The sequence below is a fragment of the Mytilus californianus genome, unplaced genomic scaffold (assembly GCF_021869535.1).
Source record: "Mytilus californianus isolate M0D057914Y unplaced genomic scaffold, xbMytCali1.0.p SCAF_7, whole genome shotgun sequence".
In the NCBI taxonomy this organism is placed as follows: Eukaryota; Metazoa; Mollusca; class Bivalvia; order Mytilida; family Mytilidae; genus Mytilus; species Mytilus californianus.
In genome coordinates this window covers 99,083,785-99,111,082 of record NW_026262723.1, presented here as the reverse complement: position 1 = coordinate 99,111,082, position 27,298 = coordinate 99,083,785, and the positions used below count along the sequence as shown (strand labels likewise).

At 31.9% G+C, this 27,298-nt stretch overlaps 1 protein-coding gene and 1 long non-coding RNA gene across 3 annotated transcripts in view; one reads left to right on the top strand and one right to left on the bottom strand.

Annotated features, from left to right (window-relative positions):
* Window positions 1-27,298, top strand: part of LOC127709188 (RING finger protein unkempt homolog) — a 49,915-nt gene that overhangs the window by 8,469 nt on the left and 14,148 nt on the right. For both annotated transcript variants that reach the window (XM_052214585.1, XM_052214586.1), the window contains 6 exons: window positions 3,472-3,607; window positions 5,972-6,089; window positions 6,991-7,075; window positions 9,943-10,112; window positions 12,315-12,392; window positions 13,056-13,223. In XM_052214585.1, coding sequence (XP_052070545.1) covers window positions 3,472-3,607; window positions 5,972-6,089; window positions 6,991-7,075; window positions 9,943-10,112; window positions 12,315-12,392; window positions 13,056-13,223 — 755 coding nt within the window. The remainder of the gene's footprint in view (window positions 1-3,471; window positions 3,608-5,971; window positions 6,090-6,990; window positions 7,076-9,942; window positions 10,113-12,314; window positions 12,393-13,055; window positions 13,224-27,298) is intronic.
* On the bottom strand, window positions 15,179-27,274 carry LOC127709204 (uncharacterized). Its single transcript, XR_007985547.1, has 2 exons — window positions 27,033-27,274; window positions 15,179-17,202 (listed from the first exon to the last, which is right to left on the bottom strand). It is a non-coding gene; the product is annotated as an uncharacterized LOC127709204 (long non-coding RNA).

The window sequence follows — 27,298 nt, the reverse complement described above, 5'->3', positions numbered from 1 at the left end:
CACACAACAGAATTTCACGAAACCTTTTTAGATAATAAGGACATACTATGTAGTTGTGCATATCGACAGGAAATTAGGATTCAATTCTTTTTCTAACAGTTACGCCCCTTTGAACTTATTTACTTTAATGTACTACTGCAACAGTTTGTCATCGCAACTCCTCTCAAACCACACAACAGAATTTCATGAAACCTTTTCAGATAATAAGGACATACTACATAGAAGTGCATATCGACATGAAATTACGATTCAAATTTTTTTCCAGGAGTTACACCCCTTTGAACTTATTTGCCCAATATACTACTGCAACCTTTTGTCATCGCAACTCCTCTCAAACCACACAACAGAATTTCATGAAACTGTGTAGATAATAAGGACATACTATGTAGATGTGCATATTGACAAGAAATTATGATTCAATTTTTTTTTCTTACACTTATTTTATTTCTCCAATGACAATATGGGGACGTGGGGTATGTGAGCATGCTCACTAAGGTTCTTTAATTTTTATACGCCCGTTTACGGGACGTATTATGGTATACCGTTGACCGTCTGTCCGTCCGTCCGTCGTCAACATGTCGGACATTAATTCAAAAATGCTAAAACCAATATGTATGAAACTTTGGTGAATTGATAATATCTATTGACGTGAGCTCCCTTTCGTTTTTTATAAATTTCGGATTTACCGTTTACGAGTTTTGGGGTTTTATTCATTAAAAAAGGGGGGATTTTCCAGTTTTCGGACAATAACTCAAAAACAATTTCGCCAATTTGCATGAAACTTTTGTGAATTGTTTATATCTATTGACGTGAGCTCCCTTTCTTTTTTATAAATTTCGGATTTACTGTTTCCGAGTTTTGGGGTTTTATTCATTAAAAAAGGGGGGATTTTCAAGTTTTCTGACAATAACTCAAAAACAATTTCACCAATTTGCAAGAAACTTTGATGAATTGTTTATTTCTATCAACATGAGCTCCCTTTTGATTTTTATAAATTTTAGACTATACGTTTCCGATTTATGGGGTTTTATTCATTACAAAAAGGGGAATTTTCCAGTTTTCGAACAATAACTCAAAAATGCTTTCAGCATTTTTTATGAAACTTTGGTAAATTGTTTATATCTATTTTTGTAAGCTCCCTTTTGATTTTTATAAATTTTCAAATTTAGGTTTCCAAGTTATAAGATTTTATTTGTTTATAGTCTGACAACAGATTTACTAAGCATTGTGCACAGTGTATTGCACAACAGCAAGAGTCCTTTCATTGAATATAAATTCAATTCATATAACCAACTTCAAGTTCTTTGACTACATTTATTCAGAAACCTATAATATGTCAAATATTTAATTACAATCCAAATTCAGACCTGTATCAAGCTTGAATATTGTGTCCATTTTTGCCCCAACTGTTCAGGGTTGGACCTCTGCGGGCGTATCCAGCTGCGCTCAGCGAAGCAGTTTATTTAACTGCCTTTAATTTTTTTAAACAAAAATTTGAAAATTATGAATAGGACCCCAATGAAATTGATCACAGTATGTAGATGTGTGTATTATTTTTTCGGTGAAAATTGGCAAATAAATTTTAGGAAAAATCTTTGTTTTTATTTGAAAATCACAAATTTGGCAAATTGTTTTTGTAAATGCATACATGTACACTCCAAAACAATGGAAAAGATGCAAATGAAATTTCCCACAGTTTTTGTGCATAATATGTACAAACACTTCCAAAGCATGGGTAGGAAGTCAATGAAAATTCTGCACAATTATTGTGCATGACATTTAGATGTGCATTGGCTGATTAATTTTGGAAAAACAAAATTTTTTGTTCATAAATTTTGAGAAACAACTTTTTTGCTAGGATTTTAATGAAAACTGATATTTTAGTACACTATGCTACTCCAAATTGATTCTTGGTGTTAAAAATTGGTGTCTATGAAAATTTAAATGGAAAATTCCTGCACAAACTCAAATATATGTAGTTGTTAAAATATCACAAATTTTGAGAAAGTTCTTTTTGTTCTAGGATTCAATAATCGTTGAAATGTACCTATTCCTAATAAGCCAAAAATTGTTTTTTTTTTTTGTGAATTTGAGAAGTTGAGAAGAAAATTATGGTAAAAACTCATTTTTGCTAAGATTCCAACAAAAACTGAAAAGGGATTATTTGTTATTATTAGTTTTACCCTTGTCCGTATGTACGTCCGTCCGTACGTCCCAAAATTGGATTCCGTTCTCTAACTTTAGTTTGCCTCAACCAAATGTTTTGAAACTTATACACAATGCTTATTACCACAAAACACAGATTAAGTTTGAATTTTGGTGGTGTCACTTTTACTGTTCTAGAGTTATGTCCCTTTACAAATGGAAAATTGCTGAATTTTTCATTTCCGTTCTCTAACTTCAGTTTGCCTCAACCAAATGTTATGAAACTTATACACAATACTTATTATCACAAAAATCAGATCATGTACAAATTTGGGTAGCGTCACTTTTACAGTTCTTGAGTGATGTTCCTTTATAACGTTTTATGCAAGCGGGGGCATCATCCGTGTCCCATGGACACATTCCCCATTTATTCCAAATTGATTCGATTTTCCTGGTGTCAAATTTTAAGTACAAACTAATTACATATATTTGTTAAAAAATCTCAAATTTTGAGAACATCTTTTTGAACAGGATTTCAATGAAAATTGTTAAATAGGTTTAAGTTACATGTACATTAGGGAATGGCTGCCATAATACATAATAAAAACTCTTAGTCAGCTCAGACTTTAACTTTGTGACTTGATTATTACATATCCTGAAATTTATTGAAATTTAAAACCTACAAAATATATTGCTTTGTTTGTAAATGTGCCTCACTCAAATATGCCAAAGAAGGGCCTTTTTGATGTTGCCATTTTCTAGTTAATATGTATAACACTTTCAATTTTCATTTGAATATCAGCTACGAAAAGAAAATGAAAATATACTAGTAGTCGACAACCAAGGTGTTATGCAAAACAGAAGAACCGGATATCTATATAATTTCATCAGTAAATTGAATAAACACATATGATTTCATACATTATAGTACCTATTTATGCTGTTGGCTTTAAAAAGCTAAGACACTGAAAGGCAATCTTGAGTCATTACTGTAGCCTATATATAGTTCATAATTGATAACAGAATTGGATGAGTGATGCTGTTCTAGTTGTCAGATGGACAATTAAATCATGTCTGAAAGGAGCATATAGTTTGAACAACACTTGCTGCAATGGAAGAGATTCTTATATGAAAAGAGCACTCGTTTTAAACTTAACTTTTTACCAATGCCATGGAAATAGAAATTCCCCCCAAACCTCTAAATCAGTCTCAAGGTCCTTTTCCCAAAATGTCTAGATAAAGCCATGCTTGCATCAAAGTTTATATATATATCTTACATTTGTCTTGTTTGTAAAAAAATAAAAGGAAGATTGTTTGTCCTTTCAGATACCAACTATGTACTTGAGAATTACAAAACAGAGCAATGCAAAAGACCACCGAGATTATGTAGACAAGGTTATGCCTGTCCTTCTTATCATAATACAAGAGATAGGAGAAGAAGTCCGAAAAAATTTAAATACAGGTAATTTACATAACATTGTTAAATTGCTTATTGCACAATTCATTTATATTCGTGAAATACATACATTTTTAATATTAGTAAAATGACAAGAGTTTATAAATAACTGTACATCTACATTTACTTTTAAAATGGTATGGATATACAGTTGTATAAAGTTTAGTCATTATTTATACACGAGTGTAATAATTGTTAAACCATTTCCCAAATTTGTGCGCAGTAAATAGTTTATTATTATCGCCGTTACTAATTTCAGGGAATGATTATGAGCCTCTTTAAATAGATTCTTGTGTTCTTTTATTTATCTCTCTTTTTTATTTACTAATTATAAAGTTATAGTTTGACTAAATTTTTTACAATAATAAGGACAATAAGATATAAGTTGAGATAAAATTTCAATTTAAAAAATAAAGTGACCCTAATAATAGATTCCCTTTTAGATTTTGAATAAATTAGATGCTACTTTTGCCAAAAAAAGGCAAAAAAGTCAGACTGACTCGAATTGTAATGTTATCTATGCCTGTAGGAACCTTAACAATGTCATAAATGATGAATGAATTTGGACAAAGTTTTTACCTGTAAAGATACCTTTACCTTTAAATAATAACTTGTATATGTTTATACAATTCAGTAACTTTTGGTTGAGTTTGTTTATGTATTATTACATAAATTAACCTAGATATTCCACTTTTTGATAGATTGTAAAATGGACAAATCTAAATCAACTTCAAAACAATAATTGACTGTATATTAGTTTTATTACTAAGAAAAAGTAGAAAGATGGATTGCTTACAACTACAAAACAATAATTGGCTATTCTAATTAGAAAAAAATAGAACAAATGATTGATTGTTTACAGTTAGAAGAGTACATATGTATCTAGAATCAAACAGCTGACAGTGGGAGCTATTGCAATCACACGATGTCATCTGAAATTTTTTTATACTTTGTCTGCTTGAGGGGACGATTTAGATTTTAAACTTAGCTGTTAAGTTCTATTTCTTAATATATGGATGACATTTCACCACCAGTCTTCCTATACATTGCTATTGAGAAACATTTGAATCACAATGACATACTTTTCAACAAAGAGTTACTTTTGGTTATATTTTGTTAGTTAAATTTAGCCAGGTTCTTTGCCTTGCCTATATTATTATATACCTGACCTTTAATAATTAATTTTTGCCTTCAAATGTTTGTTATTATACTGCTGCTTTTACAATGAGGTGGTATATAAGGCGAGTCTGTTCGTTCAGCCAATCATCATCCTTCCCTGCCACTTTTTTTTATCTGTTTCTTCTTTTGAACTGCTTGACAAAATTTTGTGAGACTTTCACAGAATATTCATTGCATAATGTACATGTACTTTAGCACTTCCTGTCGTTTTTTTTCTTCATCTGAATGCTTTTTAGGGGTATACTTCAGCATACATGTATAATCCACTTGGACATTTTTGCACACTATTGTACATATATTTGTATCCACTTTTCTTAAAACCCTGATCACAATTTTTGGAAACTTTGTCTCAGAATCTTAACCATATAACGTGTATAATGCCAGTGTGTACTTTGTATTTAGTTTTTTATTAGAAATAATATTATTTTGGCGGTTTCCCTGTAGCAAATCATGAACTTTCCATTGCTAAAAGTGAGGGCATGGGGAATGACTTTGAGCATTGCTAGCAATCTCTTAGTTTATGTCTTGTTATATAGTACAGTGCTATTAAGAAACCAACCAACATTTGTATAAAGTAACTTTTTGGCTATGCTTTGTGGTAATGTCAGTTCTGAGAAACCTGTGGTAAAATGTTGAAAATCTTTTCATGTTGTATTGCATTTGGGAAACTTTAAAACTTTCTTTTGCAAATACAAAATATTCTAGATATATATTGGTGCATTTATGTTGTCTGTTCATGTAACTTTGGAAATCCTCACAAAATATGTTGAAAATTAAAGAAACGTATGCTGTGAAAATGAATATTGATTTATTTTATTATTTTGAGTGGTGAAATAATGTCAGGTGATTAACAAGGATCATTTTATATATTTGATCACTTGATGATCTTAAGACTGAAGCAGTTTAAATTTATACTACTTATAACTTTTGTGGGAATTCCAAAATACACTTGTTTACATGTACATAATACAAATTTATAGTTATGTCAGGTTTGGATGTGCCTTTTTATGTGGAGATGAGAATAAAAGTTTATACAAATAAAAATCATGTATTTAAGCAAAAATGCATACAGATTTTTTATTGATTAAAAAGACAACATTTTGCAACAAATCACTGGCCAGGAAAATCATAATGAATTAATCCATAGTAAATGATAGACTATATAAGTAGTCATAATTAATTGTTTTGCAGGTCTACACCTTGCCCTAATGTTAAACATGGAGATGATTGGAGTGATCCAACACAATGTGAAAATGGAGATAACTGTGCATATTGTCATACACGTACAGAACAACAGTTTCACCCAGAGGTAAAAATTGCACTGTGTAAAAAAAGAGATATAAGATCAACATCAAATTGCAGTGTGCTCCATAGTATTTTCAAAAAGCACCATGGGATTTGAATTAGCATTGTTTCCCTAAAATTATAGCACCCCATCTATAAAACATTCTATTAAAAAATCTGTTAAAAAAGCCATGGTTAAAATAAATCATAAGGTCCCAGAGAGAACACGACAGTAAAAGTATAAAAAAAAAATTAAGGAGTAAGTACACCCCACATAATACAGAGAATGCTAGATACAGATGAACCATATTTTATTTTCAGCAATGCAATTCTACATGTTTGTTGTTATTAATGCTAATAAGAAATGGATTTAGCTTTTAAAAAATCTTGATTTTTATACGCCCTGCTGTGGTAGATAGGGCATTAAGTTTTACCCTTGTCCGTACGTCCCGAAATTAGTTTCCATTCTCTTAATTTTAGTTTGCCCCAGACAAATGTTATGAAACTTATACATCATGCTTATTACCACAAAACACATGTCAAGTTTGAATTTGGGTGGTATCACTTTTACCGTTCTAGAGCTATGTCCCTTTGTAATGTTATATGCAAGCAGGGGCATCATGGACATTGACACATGTACACTCCCCATTTATTTAAGAAACTGACTTAATTTATTTAAAAAAAAATTTAATTGCATATATCTTTTGGTTTCTTTGCCTCTGTTGGTCAAGAATCAGAGAGCTAATCATTGGTCGAAACATTTTTCAAAAGTTAACAATATTTGCACATTTGTTCACTAGGATTTAACTGAGGAAAAATGAGTTGGAAATGTTTGAAAGGAATCATTTAAAAGTTGGTAAATATTAGCTAAGCAAACTAGGTACAGTGTACATTTTTGTACAAGAATACTAATATGTCTATTTCAGATTTATAAATCAACAAAATGTAATGATATGGTACAAACCAGCCACTGTCCTAGAGGACCTTTCTGTGCCTTTGCCCATGTAGAAAGTAAGTATAGATATATGCCTTTAAGAATTTAGTTTTCAGGTACCCTAAAAGAAACTTTCAGGCATCAGGTCCTACTTATTCTCTTCTTCAGTTGTACATCAAAACTTCAGGATACTGGAGATTACTTGTTATTGTGCATACATGGTATTTACCTAAAGTTAGTTATCTTGTAAATGCCAAAGAGTAATGTATAAATTTGAAATATGTGTATGTATTATACAAAAAAAATTGATAGAAATTAACATTATTTACAAAATTTAGCATCTGGATGTAATCAGTTGACAGAGAACACCTTTTCACTGTAGACTAAATAGAATGCAAATAAGACCAGGACAGAAAATGTCACTATCAATATTTTACACTCATTTCATTGTTTTAAAGCCATTGTATATAATTGTCATAGCTCTGACAGAAGAAGGCTTTGTCAGACATATGTTGCAATTGTTTGGAGCATGATTTTAAATAATGCAGAATTAATGGTTATCTGTATTATTTATATGTGACTTTATTGTTTATTCAGGAAGTTGTTTAATAATGGTTATTATGACCTTTCAAGTATTGTGATGTTAATACAATTACTTCCAATCTAATTTTCTAGTGATTTATAAGTAAGTTTAAATGTGGAATAAACTGAACTTGTATTTATACTTGTTCTTTCAATTCAAGACTTGTAATTACATGTTTGAAAATAAATACCTTTTGACAATTATAAAGAACAATGGAAATAAAAAAATTATATTTTGCATTATCATTCAGGCTGTCTGAAACATGCATGTCTCTCTTGGATGGTCTATTTAGATAAAAAAAGATGTGACGAGTTGTCCCCTGTGTGAATGTAGATGTTTCTCAGTACCGGAGGCATGGTTTTCTTCCTGGACACACCATTTCATGAACCCTTGCTTCATTATACTAGCTTAGTCTGGAACCTGAAAAAATAAAAAAATGAATTATGCATGAATAGACTGGCTAATACTAATAGGATAAAACACAAGGAAATTTGTTTACCTGAACACATGTTTACAAGCAATAAAGTTTATATAGAAGCCAGTTAATCAAATAATTGCCAAGCAATGCATTTAAATTGTAAATTAACATTATGTAACATACTGAAAACATTGTAAACAATTTAGGTGAATAAGGGCATCAGTTTATGAGGGGGATTGTTATCAGTTTATGAGGGGGATTGTTATCAGTTTATGAGGGGGATTGTTATCAGTTTATGAGAGGGATTGTTATCAGGTTATCAGTTTATGAGGGGGATTGTTATCAGTTTATGAGGGGGATTGTTATCAGTTTATGAGGGGGATTGTTATCAGTTTATGAGGGGGATAGTTAACTTTTAATTTGCTATGATTTGATACATAATGGGATGATTTATTGTCATCAGGAGAAAATGTTAACTGGTGTTGTAAAACTTGAAAAAAAATTGTGGTCAAAAACATTGCGTTATATTTATTACATACAAACCTGGTGCATTTGTATATGTACATTTCCATTGTTATGCATTCAGAGTATTTATCATTGTGATAAAATTCAAAATACTTTTCAACACTTCCTATAATACTACTATATTTTATTGAGAGGTGTACAGAAGATTTGTGTTTTTTATGCCCTTGTCCGTTCGTACTTATGTCCCAAAATTAGTTTCCGTTCTCTAACTTGCGTTTGCCTCAACCAAATGTAATGAAACTTATACACAATGCTTATTACCACAAAACACAGATTTAATTTGTAGTTGGGTGGCATCTCTTTTAACATTCTAGAGCTATGCCCCTTTGCAAATGGAAAAATTGCTGAATTTTATTGTTACCATTCTCTGACTTGAGTTTGCCTCAAACAAATGTTATGAAACTTATACACAATGCTTATTACCTCAAAATACAGATCAAGTTTAAATTTGGGTAGTGTCAATTTCCAATTCTGTAGTTATGTCCCTATATAATGTTATATGCAAGCAGGGGAATCATCTGTGTCCCATGGACACATTCTCCATTATTATGTACTTTTAACCCAACTTATCCAGTCACCAGAAAGGATTCCAGTGTTTAAATTCCTTTCACTTTGATCATTCCATTCAAGGAAGCCTAATTAGCCAAATCATACATCTCAGTTCTGAACTATGTGTTATTGTACTATGGACTCACCAGAAGCAGCGTGGAATATGGCCTCACCACTTCAAAAGTGCATTGAAATTTTTTAACAGATAAACTTTTCTATATAACATTACTCCAATTATGCCAACAAAAAAAACAGGAGCCTAAAAAAGCTTCCATATTAACATGTTTTCCCATATTGAACGTGAAGATGACATATTAAAAGAACATCTTTTGATTTTGTATTTCAAACAATTCATATTGTTCAACCTTTTATTTTGACTCGCCAATTGAATTGGTTAAATATTTCCACTGATTAAGTCAATTTTATTTTTAGAATTACATAAAGGGACATAAAATGACCATCATTTATATCCTGGCACTAGTGATACCAGTTATAAAATCAAAATAGATTTTAGTTAATCTAGTGGGGGGATTTAAATTATAGTTTGTGACTTCCCAATTTATATCCCATCTGTTGAGGAGGTTTACCTCTGCCCTTTCATCTGTTGGTCCCATTATATTTTGATTGCATTTCACTAAGGAACTACATTTTCACATCCATCCCTTATGAACTTCCTGTTAACGGAATACCTCAAGCAGGGATATCATTAGTGTGCAATAGTTCACAGTTCAATCAAGTTCTTAACTTTTGTTCTGATCTTATGTATATGAATATAGCTTAAATTGTATTACTGAATTGGTATTGTTTGCTTTTACAAGTTATTGTCTGACCTTTTGTTTGGTTTAAGTATTAAAATATTTTTTTTTCAGATGAAATTACAACTGCTAGAGATGTAGGTTCAAGTAATGAGAATTCGTTAGCTGAATTTGTCTCGACAGTGTTACCTCCCCCTACCATTAGTAATATTAACCCAATTACCATAGTAACTACAAGTAGTAATGGTGTTATCTCAGAGGGAAATCAAATAAATCAAAAAGTGGTAAGTTTACATAGTGTTTAATGTGAATGCGGATTGAACTTTTATTTTTAGTCCCCTACCGACGAAGTCGAAGGGGACTTTAGGTTTGCACTTTGTCCGTCTGTCCATCCGTCAGTCTGGCAACTCAGTTTTCCACACTTTTTTTCTTCATTCTTGAAGATATTGATTTGATATTTGGTATATAGTTTTATCATGACAAGTTATAGATCAAGTTCGAATTTTGTTCCGGTCTGATGATTTAGTCCAGAGTTATAGTCCATAAAAAAACTCCATAACTAATGTTAAGAGTACTATGTTAAACCATATATCTGTGCAAAGGGAGATAACTCATTTTTTAAAAGACATTATTTGGTAAATTGTTTGAGGAATTTTGTGGCAGGTTTATATGTTATTTTGTATAAACTAATTTTCTGAATGCCACATGTATATATATATATATATATTTTATTTTTATTAAGTGAAATCCTTTAATTAGATAATAATCTATTTTTATTAATTTCATTACATTACATTGTGTAGATAAAAGCTGTTGACATTTTATAGATAAGTTACAAACCTATATTAGTTTGTGACAAATGAAAGAAAAAATATTTGGAACTATTAATTATATTTGATTGTAATTTGAAAATAGATATACATTGTATTACATCATATCTAATTTTAGAGAACTATTAATCATATCTAATGTCAGAGTGTTATAAGTTTTCCACACTTTTTTTCATCATGCTTGACGATATTGATTGACAATTGGTATATAGTTTTATCATGACAAGTTACAGATCAAGTTCAAATTTTTGTTTCAGTCTGATAATTTTGTGCAGAGTTATGGTCCTTGGACTTGAAAAAATTCACTCATATATTCAGTTTTCCACACTGTTTTTAGTCATGCTTGAAGATAATGACTTGATATTTTCTTTTTGTTTACACCATGACAAGTTATAGAACAAGTTTAGCATTTTGTTCCAGTATAATGAATTTTTACCAGGTAGGGGACTATGTATTGCCATGCAATACTCTCAGAATGCTTGTTATCAATAATATTCAATTTTCCTTTTTATACGACCGTTTACGGGACATATTATGGTATACCGTTGACCGTCTGTCCGTCCGTTGTCAACATGTCGGACATTTACTCAAAAAAGCTTTAACCAATATGCATGAAACTTTGGTGAATTGTTGATATCTATTGACGTGAGCTCCCTTTCGTTTTTTATAAATTTCAGATTTACCGTTTCAGAGTTTTGGGGTTTTATTCATTAAAAAAGGGGGGATTTTCCAGTTTTCTGACAATGACTCAAGAATCCTTTCACCAACTTGCAAGAAATTTTGGTGAATTGTTTATATCTATTTACATGAGCTCCCTTTTGGATTTTTATAAATTTTAGATTTAACGTTTCCGAGTTACAGGGTTTTATTCATAAAAAAAGGGTGATTTTCCAGTTTTCGGACAATGACTAAAAAATGCTTTCAGCAGTTCTCATGAAACTTTGTTGAATTGTTTATATCTGTTGATGTAAGCTCCTTTTAGAATTTTATAAATTTTAGATTTTACATTTCTGAGTTGTGGGGTTTTATTCATTAAAAAAGGGGGGATTTTCCAGTTTTTGGACAATAACTCAAAAATGCTTTCAGCAGTTCTCATGAAACTTTGGTGAATTATATATAGCTATTGATGTAATCTCCCTATTGATTTCCATAAATTTCAAATATGACTTTATTTGTTTATAGTCTGACAACAGATTTTCTAAGTATTGCACAACGGCAAGAAATCTTTAATTGTATATGAATTCAATTCATATAACCAATTTTAAGTTCTTTGACTACATTTATTCAGAAACCCATAATATGTCAAATATTTAATTACAATCCAAATTCAGACCTGTATCAAGCTTGAAAATTGTGTCCATTTTTGCCCCAACTGTTCAGGGTTGGACCTCTGCGGTCATATCCAGCTGCGCTCGGCGAAGCAGTTTATTATATATTTTCTTTTGCTATTGGTAAAGTTTCAATTATAAAATCATGTAAAGACCAATAAAGGTAAATTGTACATTTATGATTCTCTTTAAGAACTGTTGTTGATGATCTCATCAACTAGGACAAAAAATTAAATTATATCCAAATTGATATAAAATAAGATTTGATATGGGATTGATTTAAAAAGTTACATAAAGGCCACTGAAGAATATTTACTTCTTTATATAGGATCTCAATGGTTCAAGCCAGTGGAAATTTCCAGATCCTATTGGAAAGGAAAGAGCGAACAGTGTTCCATATAATTGTGTAAGTTTAAAGCAGTAAAATGCATTTATTAATTACAATGTAAATGATAAAAGTTGTCATAAAACTGATTTTTTTCATCAGCTAATTATATGTGGCAAAGTTAATTCTTTTGAGATTCTCTCAATGCAATGTCAAATGTAGGAAAGATATTTTGTTTAGGTGATTGGTTGGTGCTACTATAAACTCCAACAGCTTTTTATCACATCAGCAAGAAAGTACATGTTATTAGGTTCAAAATGTACATTTTCTAATAAACTATTACTTTCCTAAAAACTCTCGAAGGATTTCAAACATTTGGAGGTGTAGTTTAATTTTTCAAAGACATGCAGTGCACAAGAGGGAGTGGGATTGTATTTTTTGAAACTACAAACTGACAAAGATTTGAATATCAACATGTGTTGAAGGGTTTTAGTTCTAAAGTTCAAACTCCATTGGGAAGGATTTTTCACAATACTCAATAACTTTAAAAAAGCTTGAACAAAAAATATCAATGGGAAAGGGTAAATATAATATCATTTACCTTTTTCCAATGAGTTGGAAAGTGAAATTATGAAAACCGAAGTTAAGAGTATTTCCTTCAGTTGCTGACAAAAGTAAAACAATAATTAATATATCAGACATATCAGTCATTACTTATACTTTGATTACATTATATGTTTTCAGAATAACAGTAGTATATCTAGCAGTATACCTAGCCATACAAGTAGTCCATTACCTGAACCTATAGGTAAAGGTAGATCTAGTAGTACATCTAGCAGCATAACATCGGATTCTGGACTAGGACTAGGGTTTTATCCAAGAGCACCTGGTTCAGAAAGAGAAGATTCACAGGTGAGCAAATAATATCACATCTAGTGGTGCATATTTTTTTGTGTGTTTTTTAGTATTAATACATCAAATTGAATATCAAAGAAGAGATACGATCATAATAATTTACTCTAAAGAGACTGAAAAAATATGGGAGAAGCCAATTTTACCTCTTTTGCTGATGAGTTAAAATATTTCTCCACTCTTAGTTAAGTAATAGTTAAATTATAACATCCTTCAATGACTTTATGAGTGATAGGTTTTTGTTGATTCTTCAATTTTCTTAAAGTTAGAGCAAAGATTGCCTAGGCTTGAGGTCAGAATAATGTTTTTATGTGTGTTAACAAATTCCTTGCAGACTGCATTGACTAATATTTATCTTTTGAAATTACATGTTTAAAATTCCACTACAAATTTGGGTTTGTACAAAGTAGAGCTCATATTTATTTCACATGAACATGTTCCTATCCTTAATATGCCTGACTGTGTCCGTACGTCCAAAGTTGGTTTCCGTTCTCTAACTTTAGTTTGCCTAAACCAAAATGTTATGAAACTTGTACACAATGCTTATTACCACAAAACACAGATCAAGTTTGAATTTTGGTGGCGTCACTTTAACTGTTATAGAGTTATACCCCTTTACAAATGGAAAAATTGCTGATAGTTTGCCCCAACCAAATGTTATAAAACTTAAGCAAAATGCATATTACCACAAAATACTGAACAAGTTTGAATTTTGGTGGTGTCACTTTAACCGTTCCAGAGTTATACCCGTTTACAAATGGAAAAATTGCTGAATTTTTTGTTTCCGTTCTCCAACTTAAGTTTACCTCAACCAAATGTTATGAAACTTATACACAATGCTTATTACCACAAAATACAGATCAAGTATGAATTTTGGTGGAATAACTTTTACTATTTCTAGAGTTATGCCCCTTTACAAATGGAAAAATTGCAGAATTTTTCGTTTCAGTTCTCTAACTTAAGTTTGCCTCAACCAAATGTTATGAAACTTATACACAATACTTATTACCACAAAACTCAGATCAAGTACAAATTTTGGTAGCCTCACTTCTACCATTCTTCAGTTATGTCCCTTTATAACTTTTTATGATATGCAAGCGGGGGCATCATCTGTATCCCATGGACACATTCCCCATTTATTAGTCCCCTACCGACGAAGTCGAAGGGGACTTTAGGTTTGCACTCTGTCTGTCTGTCTGTCTGTCCATCTGTCCATCTGTCAGTGCGGCAAATCAGTTTTCCACACTTTTTTTCTTCGTGCTTGAAGATATTGACTTGTAATTTGGTATATACTTTTATCATGACAAGTTACAGATCAAATTCAAATTATGTTCCGGTCTGATGATTTTGTGCAGAGTTGTGGTCTAGAAAATTCACTCAAATAATCAGTTTTCCACACTTTTTTTCTTCATGCTTGAAGATATTGACTTGAGTTACAGATCAAGTTGGAATTTTGTTTCGGTCTGATGATTTTGTGCAGAGTTATGGTCCTTGGACTTAGAAAATCCACTCAAATAATCAGTTTTTCCACATTTTTCTTCGTCATGCTTGAAGATATTGACTTGATATTTGTTATATAGTTTACACCATGACAAGTTATAGATCAAGTTAGCATTTTGTTCCAGTACAATGAATTTTTAACCGGTAGGGGACTATGTATTTCCAGGCAATACTAACAGATGCTTGTTCAATTAACACTAAGCATGCGTAGGTCAAATGTTTTTGCACGTCCAATGCAGTTGTTGATTTGTCACCTGCTGTAAAATCAAATTATTGTGTGCATTTTTGAAGAATAAACAAAAATGCAATTTTAATTATTGCGATTTTAGAAAAAGCTACATACAGATATATGTATCAGATATTAGAATGCAAGTTCTTATTATTGCAATACTCAAGGAGTCGAATTATTCTCATTAATAAAAACCTCGCAATAATTTAGGAATTTACAGTATTCATTAGTTTTTATACGACCGCAAAAAAATTTTGTGGTCGTATATTGGTATGACGTTGGCGTCCTCGTCGTCGTCCGGCGTCCTCCGAAGACACATTGGTTTTCGCACTCTAACTTTAGTTTAAGTGAATTGATCTCTATGAAATTTTACCACAAGGTTCAATACCACAAAAGGAAGGTTGGGATTGATTTTGGGGGTTATGGTACCAACAGTAAAGGAATAAGGGGCCAAAAAGGGGCCAAAAATAAGCATTTTTGTAACTTCCAGACTTAACTTGTGTGTTAGTGTATGGATCTCTCTGACATTGTACCACAAAGTTCCATATCACAAAAGGAATGCTGGGATTGATTTTGGGGGTAATTGCCTCAAAATTTTAGGAATTAGGGGCCAAAAAAGGGGCAAAAAACAAGCATTTTTCTAGTTTCATGACAATAACTTGTGTGTAAGTGTATGGATCTTTCTGAAATTGTACTACAAGGTTCCATATCACAAAGGGAAAGCTGGAATTGAGTTTGGGGGTAATTGCCAAAACGTTTAGGAATTGGGGGCCAAAAAGGGGCCAAAAATAAGCATTTTTTTCTAGTTTCCAGACAATAACTTGTGTTCAAGTGTATGGATCTCTCTGAAATTGTACTGCAAGGTACCATACCACAAAGGGAAGGCTGGGATGATGATGGGGGTAATTGCTCAATATTTTAGGAATTAGGGGCCCAAAAGGGGCAAAAAACAAGCATTTTTCTAGTTTCAGGACAATAACTTGTGTGTAAGTGTATGGATCTTTCTGAAATTGTACTATAAGGTTCCATATCACAAAGGGAAAGCTGGGTTTGAGTTTGGGGGTAATTGCCATAAACGTTTAGGAATTTGGGGCCAAAAAGGGGCCAAAAATAAGCATTTTTCTAGTTTCCAGACAATAACTTGTGTTCAAGTGTATGGATCTCTCTGAAATTGTACTGCAAGGTACCATACCACAAAGGGAAGGCTGGGATTGAGTATGGGGGTGATAAATCATAAGGGGGTTCAAAAAATTGGGGGGGGGATTTTTTTTTTCTTTCTTTTTTTCCTTTTTTTTTTTCTTTTAAAATTTTCCATTTTAAGTTGGTTATTTCTGATTTATATTTAAAAGCAAATAATAATGATATGGTAGGAGATACACACCAAACAGGATGTGTAAATTATTATATAATAAGTATTGTGCAATAGCAAGAAATTTTCAATTGCACAGTATTGCACAATAGCAAGAAATCTTCAATTGCACAGTATTGCGCAATAGCAAGAAATCTTCAATTGCACAGTATTGCACAATAGCAAGAAATATCTAATAGCACAATATTGCGCAATAGCAAGAAATTGTCAATTGTACAGTATTGCGCAATAGCAAGAAATATTTAATTGCACAGTATTGTGCAAAAGAAGATACTTCATATAAATTGCTTATTTCTTGACCAATTTCAATGGGGTTTTATTCTTGAATTCTTGGGGTTCTTTAATATGCTGAATCTAACCGTGTATTTAGTTTTTGGATTTTGGGCCCCATTTTTAAATTCGTCCACATTGAGGTCCAAAGGGTCCAAAATTAAACTTTGTTTGATTTCATCAAAAATTGAAGATATGGGGTTCTTTGATATGCTGAATCTAACCATGTATTTAGATTCTTAATTTTTGGTTCCGTTTTCAAATTGGTCTACATTAAGGTCCAAAGGGTCCAAAATTAAACTTAGTTTGATTTTAACAAAAATTGAATTCTTAGGGTTCTTTGATATGCTGAATCTAAACATGTATTTAGATTTTTGATTATGGGCCCAGTTTTCAAGTTGGTCCAAATCGGGGTCCAAAATTAAACTTTGTTTGATTTCAACAAAAATTGAATATATGGGGTTCTTTGATATGCTGAATCTAACCATGTATTTAGATTTTTGATTTTTTGGGCCCCGTTATCAACTTTGTCCACATTGAGGTCAAAAGGGTCCAAAATTAAACTTTGTTTGATTTCATCAAAAATTGAATTCTTGGGGTTCTTTGATATGCTGAAGGTGTAATACCACCAAATCATAGTACGTCACATCCGGTTGCATACGAAAATAGGTCGAAAAAAAATATTCCCTTGAATTTGACAGTTGTAGGTAATTGATCCTACATTTCATTGCAGTAAAACATTTCTGGGTCATAAACATATATCGTGGGTATTTCAAAGCACCATTATTTTTTTATTTGGGGTTTCTATAGAATATTTTGGAAACTTGAGGTTACATGGTTACTAAAGCTTGTATACAGGTTAAAAAAGGGGGAAAATTTGATTGGTTAACTTCCAGTGATGGTTATTTTCTTATATGCAATGAAATGTTATGTGAAATTTTTTCTATAGTACTGGACAGGATCAAACTTTACTCATGCCAAGTATTTCTTTATTTGAAACAAAGATAAATTCTGCACAATTTTTGGAAAAGTGCAAATTTAACAAAGACTAATAGGGGAAAATCAATGGTGGTATTACACCTAATATGGGAAGCTGTACATGCACCTTTGACCTTGTGAGTACTCTCATGTGTTAAAATTTCTTGCTATTTAAGTGAAATATTACTAATAATGAAATATTCTGAGTGGATTGAGTCTCCAAAACACATTTTATGAGAAAATTTCCTCGAAATAGGACTTTACCATGAATATTAGTTGACAGAATAAGCCATACTTAGAGTTTTTGGGAGCTTTTTCTCCTTTTTATACGACCGCAAAAATTGAAAATTTTTTGGTCGTATATTGGTATGACGTTGGCGTCGTCGTCGTCGTCGTCCGGCGTCGTCCGAAGACACATTGGTTTTCGCACTCTAACTTTAGTTTAAGTGAATGGATCTCCATGAAATTTTACCATAAGGTTCAATACCACGAAAGGAAGGTGGGGATTGATTTTGGGGGTTATGGTACCAACAGTTAAGGAATTAGGGGCCAAAAAGGGGCCAAAAATAAGCATTTTTGTAACTTCCAGACAATAACTTGTGTGTAAGTGTATGGATCTCTCTGACATTGTACCACAAGGTTCCATATCACAAAGGGAAGGCTGTAATTGATTTTGGGGGTAATTGCCTCAAAATTTTAGGAATTAGGGGCCAAAAAAGGGGCAAAAAACAAGCATTTTTCTAGTTTCATGACAATAACTTGTGTGTAAGTGTTTGGATATTTCTGAAATTGTACTACAAGGTTCCATATCACAAAGGGAAAGCTGGAATTGAGTTTGGGGGTAGTTGCCAGAAACGTTTAGGAATTGGGGGCCAAAAAGGGGCCAAAAATAAGCATTTTTCTAGTTTCCAGACAATAACTTGTGTTCAAGTGTATGGATCTCTCTGAAATTGTACTGCAAGGTACCATACCACAAAGGGAAGGCTGGGATTGAGTTTGGGGGTGATGAATCATAAGGGGGTTCAAAAAATTTGGGGGGGGGGGATTTTTTTTTTCTTTTTTTTTCTTTTTTTCCTTTTTTTTTTCTTTTAAAATTTTCCATTTTAAGTTGGTTATTTCTGATTAATATTTAAAAGCAAATAATAATGATATGGTAGGAGATACACACCAAACAGAATGTGTAAATTATTATATAATAAGTATTGTGCAATAGCAAGAAATTTTCAATTGCACAGTATTGCACAATTGCAAGAAATCTTCAATTGCACAGTATTGCGCAATAGCAAGAAATCTTCAATTGCACAGTATTGCGCAATAGCAAGAAATATCCAATAGCACAATATTGCGCAATAGCAAGAAATTGTCAATTGTACAGTATTGCACAATAGCAAGAAATATTCAATTGCACAGTATTGTGCAAAAGAAGATACTTTGTATAAATTGCTTATTTCTTGATCAATTTCAATGGGGTTTTATTCTTGAATTCTTGGGGTTCTTTAATATGCTGAATCTAACCGTGTATTAAGTTTTTGGATTTTGGGCCCCGTTTTTAAATTGGTCCACATTGAGGTCCAAAGGGTCCAAAATTCAACTTTGTTTGATTTCATCAAAAATTGAATTATTGGGGTTCTTTGATATGCCGAATCTAACCGTGTATTTAGATTCTTAATTTTTGGTTCCGTTTTCAAATTGGTCTACATTAAGGTCAAAAGGGTCCAAAATTAAACTTAGTTTGATTTTAACAAAAATTGAATTTTTAGGGTACTTTGATATGCTGAATCTAAACATGTATTTAGATTTTTGATTATGGGCCCAGTTTTCAAGTTGGTCCAAATCGGGGTCCAAAATTAAACTTTGTTTGATTTCAACAAAAATTGAATATATGGGGTTCTTTGATATGCTGAATCTAACCATGTATTTAGATTTTTGATTTTTGGGCCCCGTTATCAACTTTGTCCACATTGAGGTCAAAAGGGTCCAAAATTAAACTTTGTTTGATTTCATCAAAAATTGAATTCTTGGGGTTCTTTGATATACTGAATCTAACCATGTATTTAGATTTTTTATTTGTGGACCCCCTATCAAATTGGTTCATATTGAGGTCAAAAGGGTCCAAAATTAAACTTTGTTTGATTTCATCTAAAATTGAATTATTGGGGTTCTTTGATATGCCAAATCTAACCGTGTATTTAGATTTTTAATTTTGGGTCCCGTTTTTAAATTGGTCTACATTAAGGTCCAAAGGGTCCAAAATTAAACTTAGTTTGATTTTAACAAAAATTGAATTCTTGGGGTTCTTTGATATGCCAAATCTAAACATGTGTTTAGATTTTTGATTATGGGCCCAGTTTTCAAGTTGGTCCAAGTTGGGGTCCAAAATTAAACTTTGTTTGATTTCAACAAAAATTGAATATATGGGGTTCTTTGATATGCTGAATCTAAACATGTATTTAGATTTTAGATTTTTGGCCCAGTTTTCAAGTTGGTCTAAATTGGGGTCCAAAATTAAACTTTGTTTGATTTCAACAAAAATTGAATATATGGGGTTCTTTGATATGCTGAATCTTACCATGTATTTAGATTTTTTATTTGTGGGCCCGCTATCAAATTGGTTCATATTGAGGTCAAAAGGGTCCAAAATTAAACTTTGTTTGATTTCATCAAAAATTTAATTATTGGGGTTCTTTGATATGCCAAATCTTACCGTGTATTTAGATTTTTAATTTTGGGTCCTGTTTTTTAAATTGGTCTACATTAAGGTCCAAAGGGTAAATTAAAAAAATTCAAGTTCTTAGACAACATTCTTTCTGTGTCAGAAACCTATGCTGTGTCAAATATTTAATCACAATCCAAATTCAGAGCTGTATCAAGCTTGAATGTTGTGTCCATACTTGCCCCAACTGTTCAAGGTTCGACCTCTGCGGTCGTATCAAGCTGCGCCCAGCGAAGCATTTTATTTCTTATATTCTGCTATACTAGAAAAATTTTCCTAAGAAATACTTTAATAAATATAAAGTTTTAAGTAAATGAAATTATTTTTAAAGCAGTAACAACAAATTATTCACCAAAAGAGAAGCTTTTTATGTCCCTCTCTGGAACGCGGCGTAAATTTAAGTTTTACATAAGGACTTATTGAAACCTCCTTGGAGACAGTAAACTTTTATACGGATAGTTCATTCAGCTTGAATACTTCAATTAATCATTTATTATAACATTTCTATCATAAATGAGTGAAAGTTACCCCAAAATTTTTATTTATTGGCCTATAAAGTAGAAATTTTGAGGAAATGAGAGGTATAAATGGACCAAAAGAGACCCTATAAGGAAGACAAAGAGGTCCATTGGTAGTATTTATCATCCTAAAGTCATCTTTTGTATCATATTCAACTGTTTGTAGGCAGATGAGATAAATATTTGATCATTTATTGGTCCACACTATATTCTATCATGATGCGGCTTGGTTTGGATTTTTTGAAGAAATTTAGCTCGAATCGCTGTAGATGTCGTCTTACATTATACTAGATTTTTCTCAAACTATTGAACTGATTATGACAAAACTTGACAGGAATGCTTGAAATAACCAGTATAACAAAGGAAAAAAGTCACATTCAGTTTATTTAACAAAAAAGTCTTCTTTAGGTGTAATACCACCAAATCATAGTACGTCACATCCGGTTGCATACGAAAATAGGTCGAAAAAAAATATTCCCTTGAATTTGACAGTTGTAGGTAATTGATCCTACATTTCATTGCAGTAAAACATTTCTGGGTCATAAACATATATCGTGGGTATTTCAAAGCACCATTATTTTTTTATTTGGGGTTTCTATAGAATATTTTGGAAACTTGAGGTTACATGGTTACTAAAGCTTGTATACAGGTTAAAAAAGGGGGAAAATTTGATTGGTTAACTTCCAGTGATGGTTATTTTCTTATATGCAATGAAATGTTATGTGAAATTTTTTCTATAGTACTGGACAGGATCAAACTTTACTCATGCCAAGTATTTCTTTATTTGAAACAAAGATAAATTCTGCACAATTTTTGGAAAAGTGCAAATTTAACAAAGACTAATAGGGGAAAATCAATGGTGGTATTACACCTAATATGGGAAGCTGTACATGCACCTTTGACCTTGTGAGTACTCTCATGTGTTAAAATTTCTTGCTATTTAAGTGAAATATTACTAATAATGAAATATTCTGAGTGGATTGAGTCTCCAAAACACATTTTATGAGAAAATTTCCTCGAAATAGGACTTTACCATGAATATTAGTTGACAGAATAAGCCATACTTAGAGTTTTTGGGAGCTTTTTCTCCTTTTTATACGACCGCAAAAATTGAAAATTTTTTGGTCGTATATTGGTATGACGTTGGCGTCGTCGTCGTCTGGCGTCGTCCGGCGTCGTCCGAAGACACATTGGTTTTCGCACTCTAACTTTAGTTTAAGTGAATGGATCTCCATGAAATTTTACCATAAGGTTCAATACCACGAAAGGAAGGTGGGGATTGATTTTGGGGGTTATGGTACCAACAGTTAAGGAATTAGGGGCCAAAAATAAGCATTTTTGTAACTTCCAGACAATAACTTGTGTGTAAGTGTATGGATCTCTCTGACATTGTACCACAAGGTTCCATATCACAAAGGGAAGGCTGTAATTGATTTTGGGGGTAATTGCCTCAAAATTTTAGGAATTAGGGGCCAAAAAAGGGGCAAAAAACAAGCATTTTTCTAGTTTCATGACAATAACTTGTGTGTAAGTGTTTGGATATTTCTGAAATTGTACTACAAGGTTCCATATCACAAAGGGAAAGCTGGAATTGAGTTTGGGGGTAGTTGCCAGAAACGTTTAGGAATTGGGGGCCAAAAAGGGGCCAAAAATAAGCATTTTTCTAGTTTCCAGACAATAACTTGTGTTCAAGTGTATGGATCTCTCTGAAATTGTACTGCAAGGTACCATACCACAAAGGGAAGGCTGGGATTGAGTTTGGGGGTGATGAATCATAAGGGGGTTCAAAAAATTTGGGGGGGGGGGATTTTTTTTTTCTTTTTTTTTCTTTTTTTCCTTTTTTTTTTCTTTTAAAATTTTCCATTTTAAGTTGGTTATTTCTGATTAATATTTAAAAGCAAATAATAATGATATGGTAGGAGATACACACCAAACAGAATGTGTAAATTATTATATAATAAGTATTGTGCAATAGCAAGAAATTTTCAATTGCACAGTATTGCACAATTGCAAGAAATCTTCAATTGCACAGTATTGCGCAATAGCAAGAAATCTTCAATTGCACAGTATTGCGCAATAGCAAGAAATATCCAATAGCACAATATTGCGCAATAGCAAGAAATTGTCAATTGTACAGTATTGCACAATAGCAAGAAATATTCAATTGCACAGTATTGTGCAAAAGAAGATACTTTGTATAAATTGCTTATTTCTTGATCAATTTCAATGGGGTTTTATTCTTGAATTCTTGGGGTTCTTTAATATGCTGAATCTAACCGTGTATTAAGTTTTTGGATTTTGGGCCCCGTTTTTAAATTGGTCCACATTGAGGTCCAAAGGGTCCAAAATTTAACTTTGTTTGATTTCATCAAAAATTGAATTATTGGGGTTCTTTGATATGCCGAATCTAACCGTGTATTTAGATTCTTAATTTTTGGTTCCGTTTTCAAATTGGTCTACATTAAGGTCAAAAGGGTCCAAAATTAAACTTAGTTTGATTTTAACAAAAATTGAATTTTTAGGGTACTTTGATATGCTGAATCTAAACATGTATTTAGATTTTTGATTATGGGCCCAGTTTTCAAGTTGGTCCAAATCGGGGTCCAAAATTAAACTTTGTTTGATTTCAACAAAAATTGAATATATGGGGTTCTTTGATATGCTGAATCTAACCATGTATTTAGATTTTTGATTTTTGGGCCCCGTTATCAACTTTGTCCACATTGAGGTCAAAAGGGTCCAAAATTAAACTTTGTTTGATTTCATCAAAAATTGAATTCTTGTGGTTCTTTGATATACTGAATCTAACCATGTATTTAGATTTTTTATTTGTGGACCCGCTATCAAATTGGTTCATATTGAGGTCAAAAGGGTCCAAAATTAAACTTTGTTTGATTTCATCTAAAATTGAATTATTGGGGTTCTTTGATATGCCAAATCTAACCGTGTATTTAGATTTTTAATTTTGGGTCCCGTTTTTAAATTGGTCTACATTAAGGTCCAAAGGGTCCAAAATTAAACTTAGTTTGATTTTAACAAAAATTGAATTCTTGGGGTTCTTTGATATGCCGAATCTAAACATGTGTTTAGATTTTTGATTATGGGCCCAGTTTTCAAGTTGGTCCAAGTTGGGGTCCAAAATTAAACTTTGTTTGATTTCAACAAAAATTGAATATATGGGGTTCTTTGATATGCTGAATCTAAACATGTATTTAGATTTTAGATTTTTGGCCCAGTTTTCAAGTTGGTCTAAATTGGGGTCCAAAATTAAACTTTGTTTGATTTCAACAAAAATTGAATATATGGGGTTCTTTGATATGCTGAATCTTACCATGTATTTAGATTTTTTATTTGTGGGCCCGCTATCAAATTGGTTCATATTGAGGTCAAAAGGGTCCAAAATTAAACTTTGTTTGATTTCATCAAAAATTTAATTATTGGGGTTCTTTGATATGCCAAATCTTACCGTGTATTTAGATTTTTAATTTTGGGTCCTGTTTTTTAAATTGGTCTACATTAAGGTCCAAAGGGTAAATTAAAAAAATTCAAGTTCTTAGACAACATTCTTTCTGTGTCAGAAACCTATGCTGTGTCAAATATTTAATCACAATCCAAATTCAGAGCTGTATCAAGCTTGAATGTTGTGTCCATACTTGCCCCAACTGTTCAAGGTTCGACCTCTGCGGTCGTATCAAGCTGCGCCCAGCGAAGCATTTTATTTCTTATATTCTGCTATACTAGAAAAATTTTCCTAAGAAATACTTTAATAAATATAAAGTTTTAAGTAAATGAAATTATTTTTAAAGCAGTAACAACAAATTATTCACCAAAAGAGAAGCTTTTTATGTCCCTCTCTGGAACGCGGCGTAAATTTAAGTTTTACATAAGGACTTATTGAAACCTCCTTGGAGACAGTAAACTTTTATACGGATAGTTCATTCAGCTTGAATACTTCAATTAATCATTTATTATAACATTTCTATCATAAATGAGTGAAAGTTACCCCAAAATTTTTATTTATTGGCCTATAAAGTAGAAATTTTGAGGAAATGAGAGGTATAAATGGACCAAAAGAGACCCTATAAGGAAGACAAAGAGGTCCATTGGTAGTATTTATCATCCTAAAGTCATCTTTTGTATCATATTCAACTGTTTGTAGGCAGATGAGATAAATATTTGATCATTTATTGGTCCACACTATATTCTATCATGATGCGGCTTGGTTTGGATTTTTTGAAGAAATTTAGCTCGAATCGCTGTAGATGTCGTCTTACATTATACTAGATTTTTCTCAAACTATTGAACTGATTATGACAAAACTTGACAGGAATGCTTGAAATAACCAGTATAACAAAGGAAAAAAGTCACATTCAGTTTATTTAACAAAAAAGTCTTCTTTAGGTGTAATACCACCAAATCATAGTACGTCACATCCGGTTGCATACGAAAATAGGTCGAAAAAAAATATTCCCTTGAATTTGACAGTTGTAGGTAATTGATCCTACATTTCATTGCAGTAAAACATTTCTGGGTCATAAACATATATCGTGGGTATTTCAAAGCACCATTATTTTTTTATTTGGGGTTTCTATAGAATATTTTGGAAACTTGAGGTTACATGGTTACTAAAGCTTGTATACAGGTTAAAAAAGGGGGAAAATTTGATTGGTTAACTTCCAGTGATGGTTATTTTCTTATATGCAATGAAATGTTATGTGAAATTTTTTCTATAGTACTGGACAGGATCAAACTTTACTCATGCCAAGTATTTCTTTATTTGAAACAAAGATAAATTCTGCACAATTTTTGGAAAAGTGCAAATTTAACAAAGACTAATAGGGGAAAATCAATGGTGGTATTACACCTAATATGGGAAGCTGTACATGCACCTTTGACCTTGTGAGTACTCTCATGTGTTAAAATTTCTTGCTATTTAAGTGAAATATTACTAATAATGAAATATTCTGAGTGGATTGAGTCTCCAAAACACATTTTATGAGAAAATTTCCTCGAAATAGGACTTTACCATGAATATTAGTTGACAGAATAAGCCATACTTAGAGTTTTTGGGAGCTTTTTCTCCTTTTTTCTTATATTCTGCTATACTAGAAAAATTTTCCTAAGAAATACTTTAATAAATATAAAGTTTTAAGTAAATGAAATTATTTTTAAAGCAGTAACAACAAATTATTCACCAAAAGAGAAGCTTTTTATGTCCCTCTCTGGAACGCGGCGTAAATTTAAGTTTTACATAAGGACTTATTGAAACCTCCTTGGAGACAGTAAACTTTCATACGGATAGTTCATTCAGCTTGAATACTTCAATTAATCATTTATTATAACATTTCTATCATAAATGAGTGAAAGTTACCCCAAAATTTTTATTTATTGGCCTATAAAGTAGAAATTTTGAGGAAATGAGAGGTATAAATGGACCAAAAGAGACCCTATAAGGAAGACAAAGAGGTCCATTGGTAGTATTTATCATCCTAAAGTCATCTTTTGTATCATATTCAACTGTTTGTAGGCAGATGAGATAAATATTTGATCATTTATTGGTCCACACTATATTCTATCATGATGCAGCTTGGTTTGGATTTTTTGAAGAAATTTAGCTCGAATCGCTGTAGATGTCGTCTTACATTATACTAGATTTTTCTCAAACTATTGAACTGATTATGACAAAACTTGACAGGAATGCTTGAAATAACCAGTATAACAAAGGAAAAAAGTCACATTCAGTTTATTTAACAAAAAAGTCTTCTTTAGGTGTAATACCACCAAATCATAGTACGTCACATCCGGTTGCATACGAAAATAGGTCGAAAAAAAATATTCCCTTGAATTTGACAGTTGTAGGTAATTGATCCTACATTTCATTGCAGTAAAACATTTCTGGGTCATAAACATATATCGTGGGTATTTCAAAGCACCATTATTTTTTTATTTGGGGTTTCTATAGAATATTTTGGAAACTTGAGGTTACATGGTTACTAAAGCTTGTATACAGGTTAAAAAAGGGGGAAAATTTGATTGGTTAACTTCCAGTGATGGTTATTTTCTTATATGCAATGAAATGTTATGTGAAATTTTTTCTATAGTACTGGACAGGATCAAACTTTACTCATGCCAAGTATTTCTTTATTTGAAACAAAGATAAATTCTGCACAATTTTTGGAAAAGTGCAAATTTAACAAAGACTAATAGGGGAAAATCAATGGTGGTATTACACCTGAATCTAACCATGTATTTAGATTTTGGATATTGGACCATAATAGGTGAATGTCCAATTTAAATTTTTTAAGTTCTTAGACCACATTCATTCTGTGTCAGAAACCTATGCTGTGTCAAATATTTAATCACGATCCAAATGCAAAGCTGTATCAAGCTTGAATGTTGTGTCCATACTTGCCCCAACTGTTCAGGGTTCGACCTCTGCGGTCGTATCAAGCTGCGCCCTGCGGAGCATTTTATTGCTGAATATATCTGAAAGTTTTA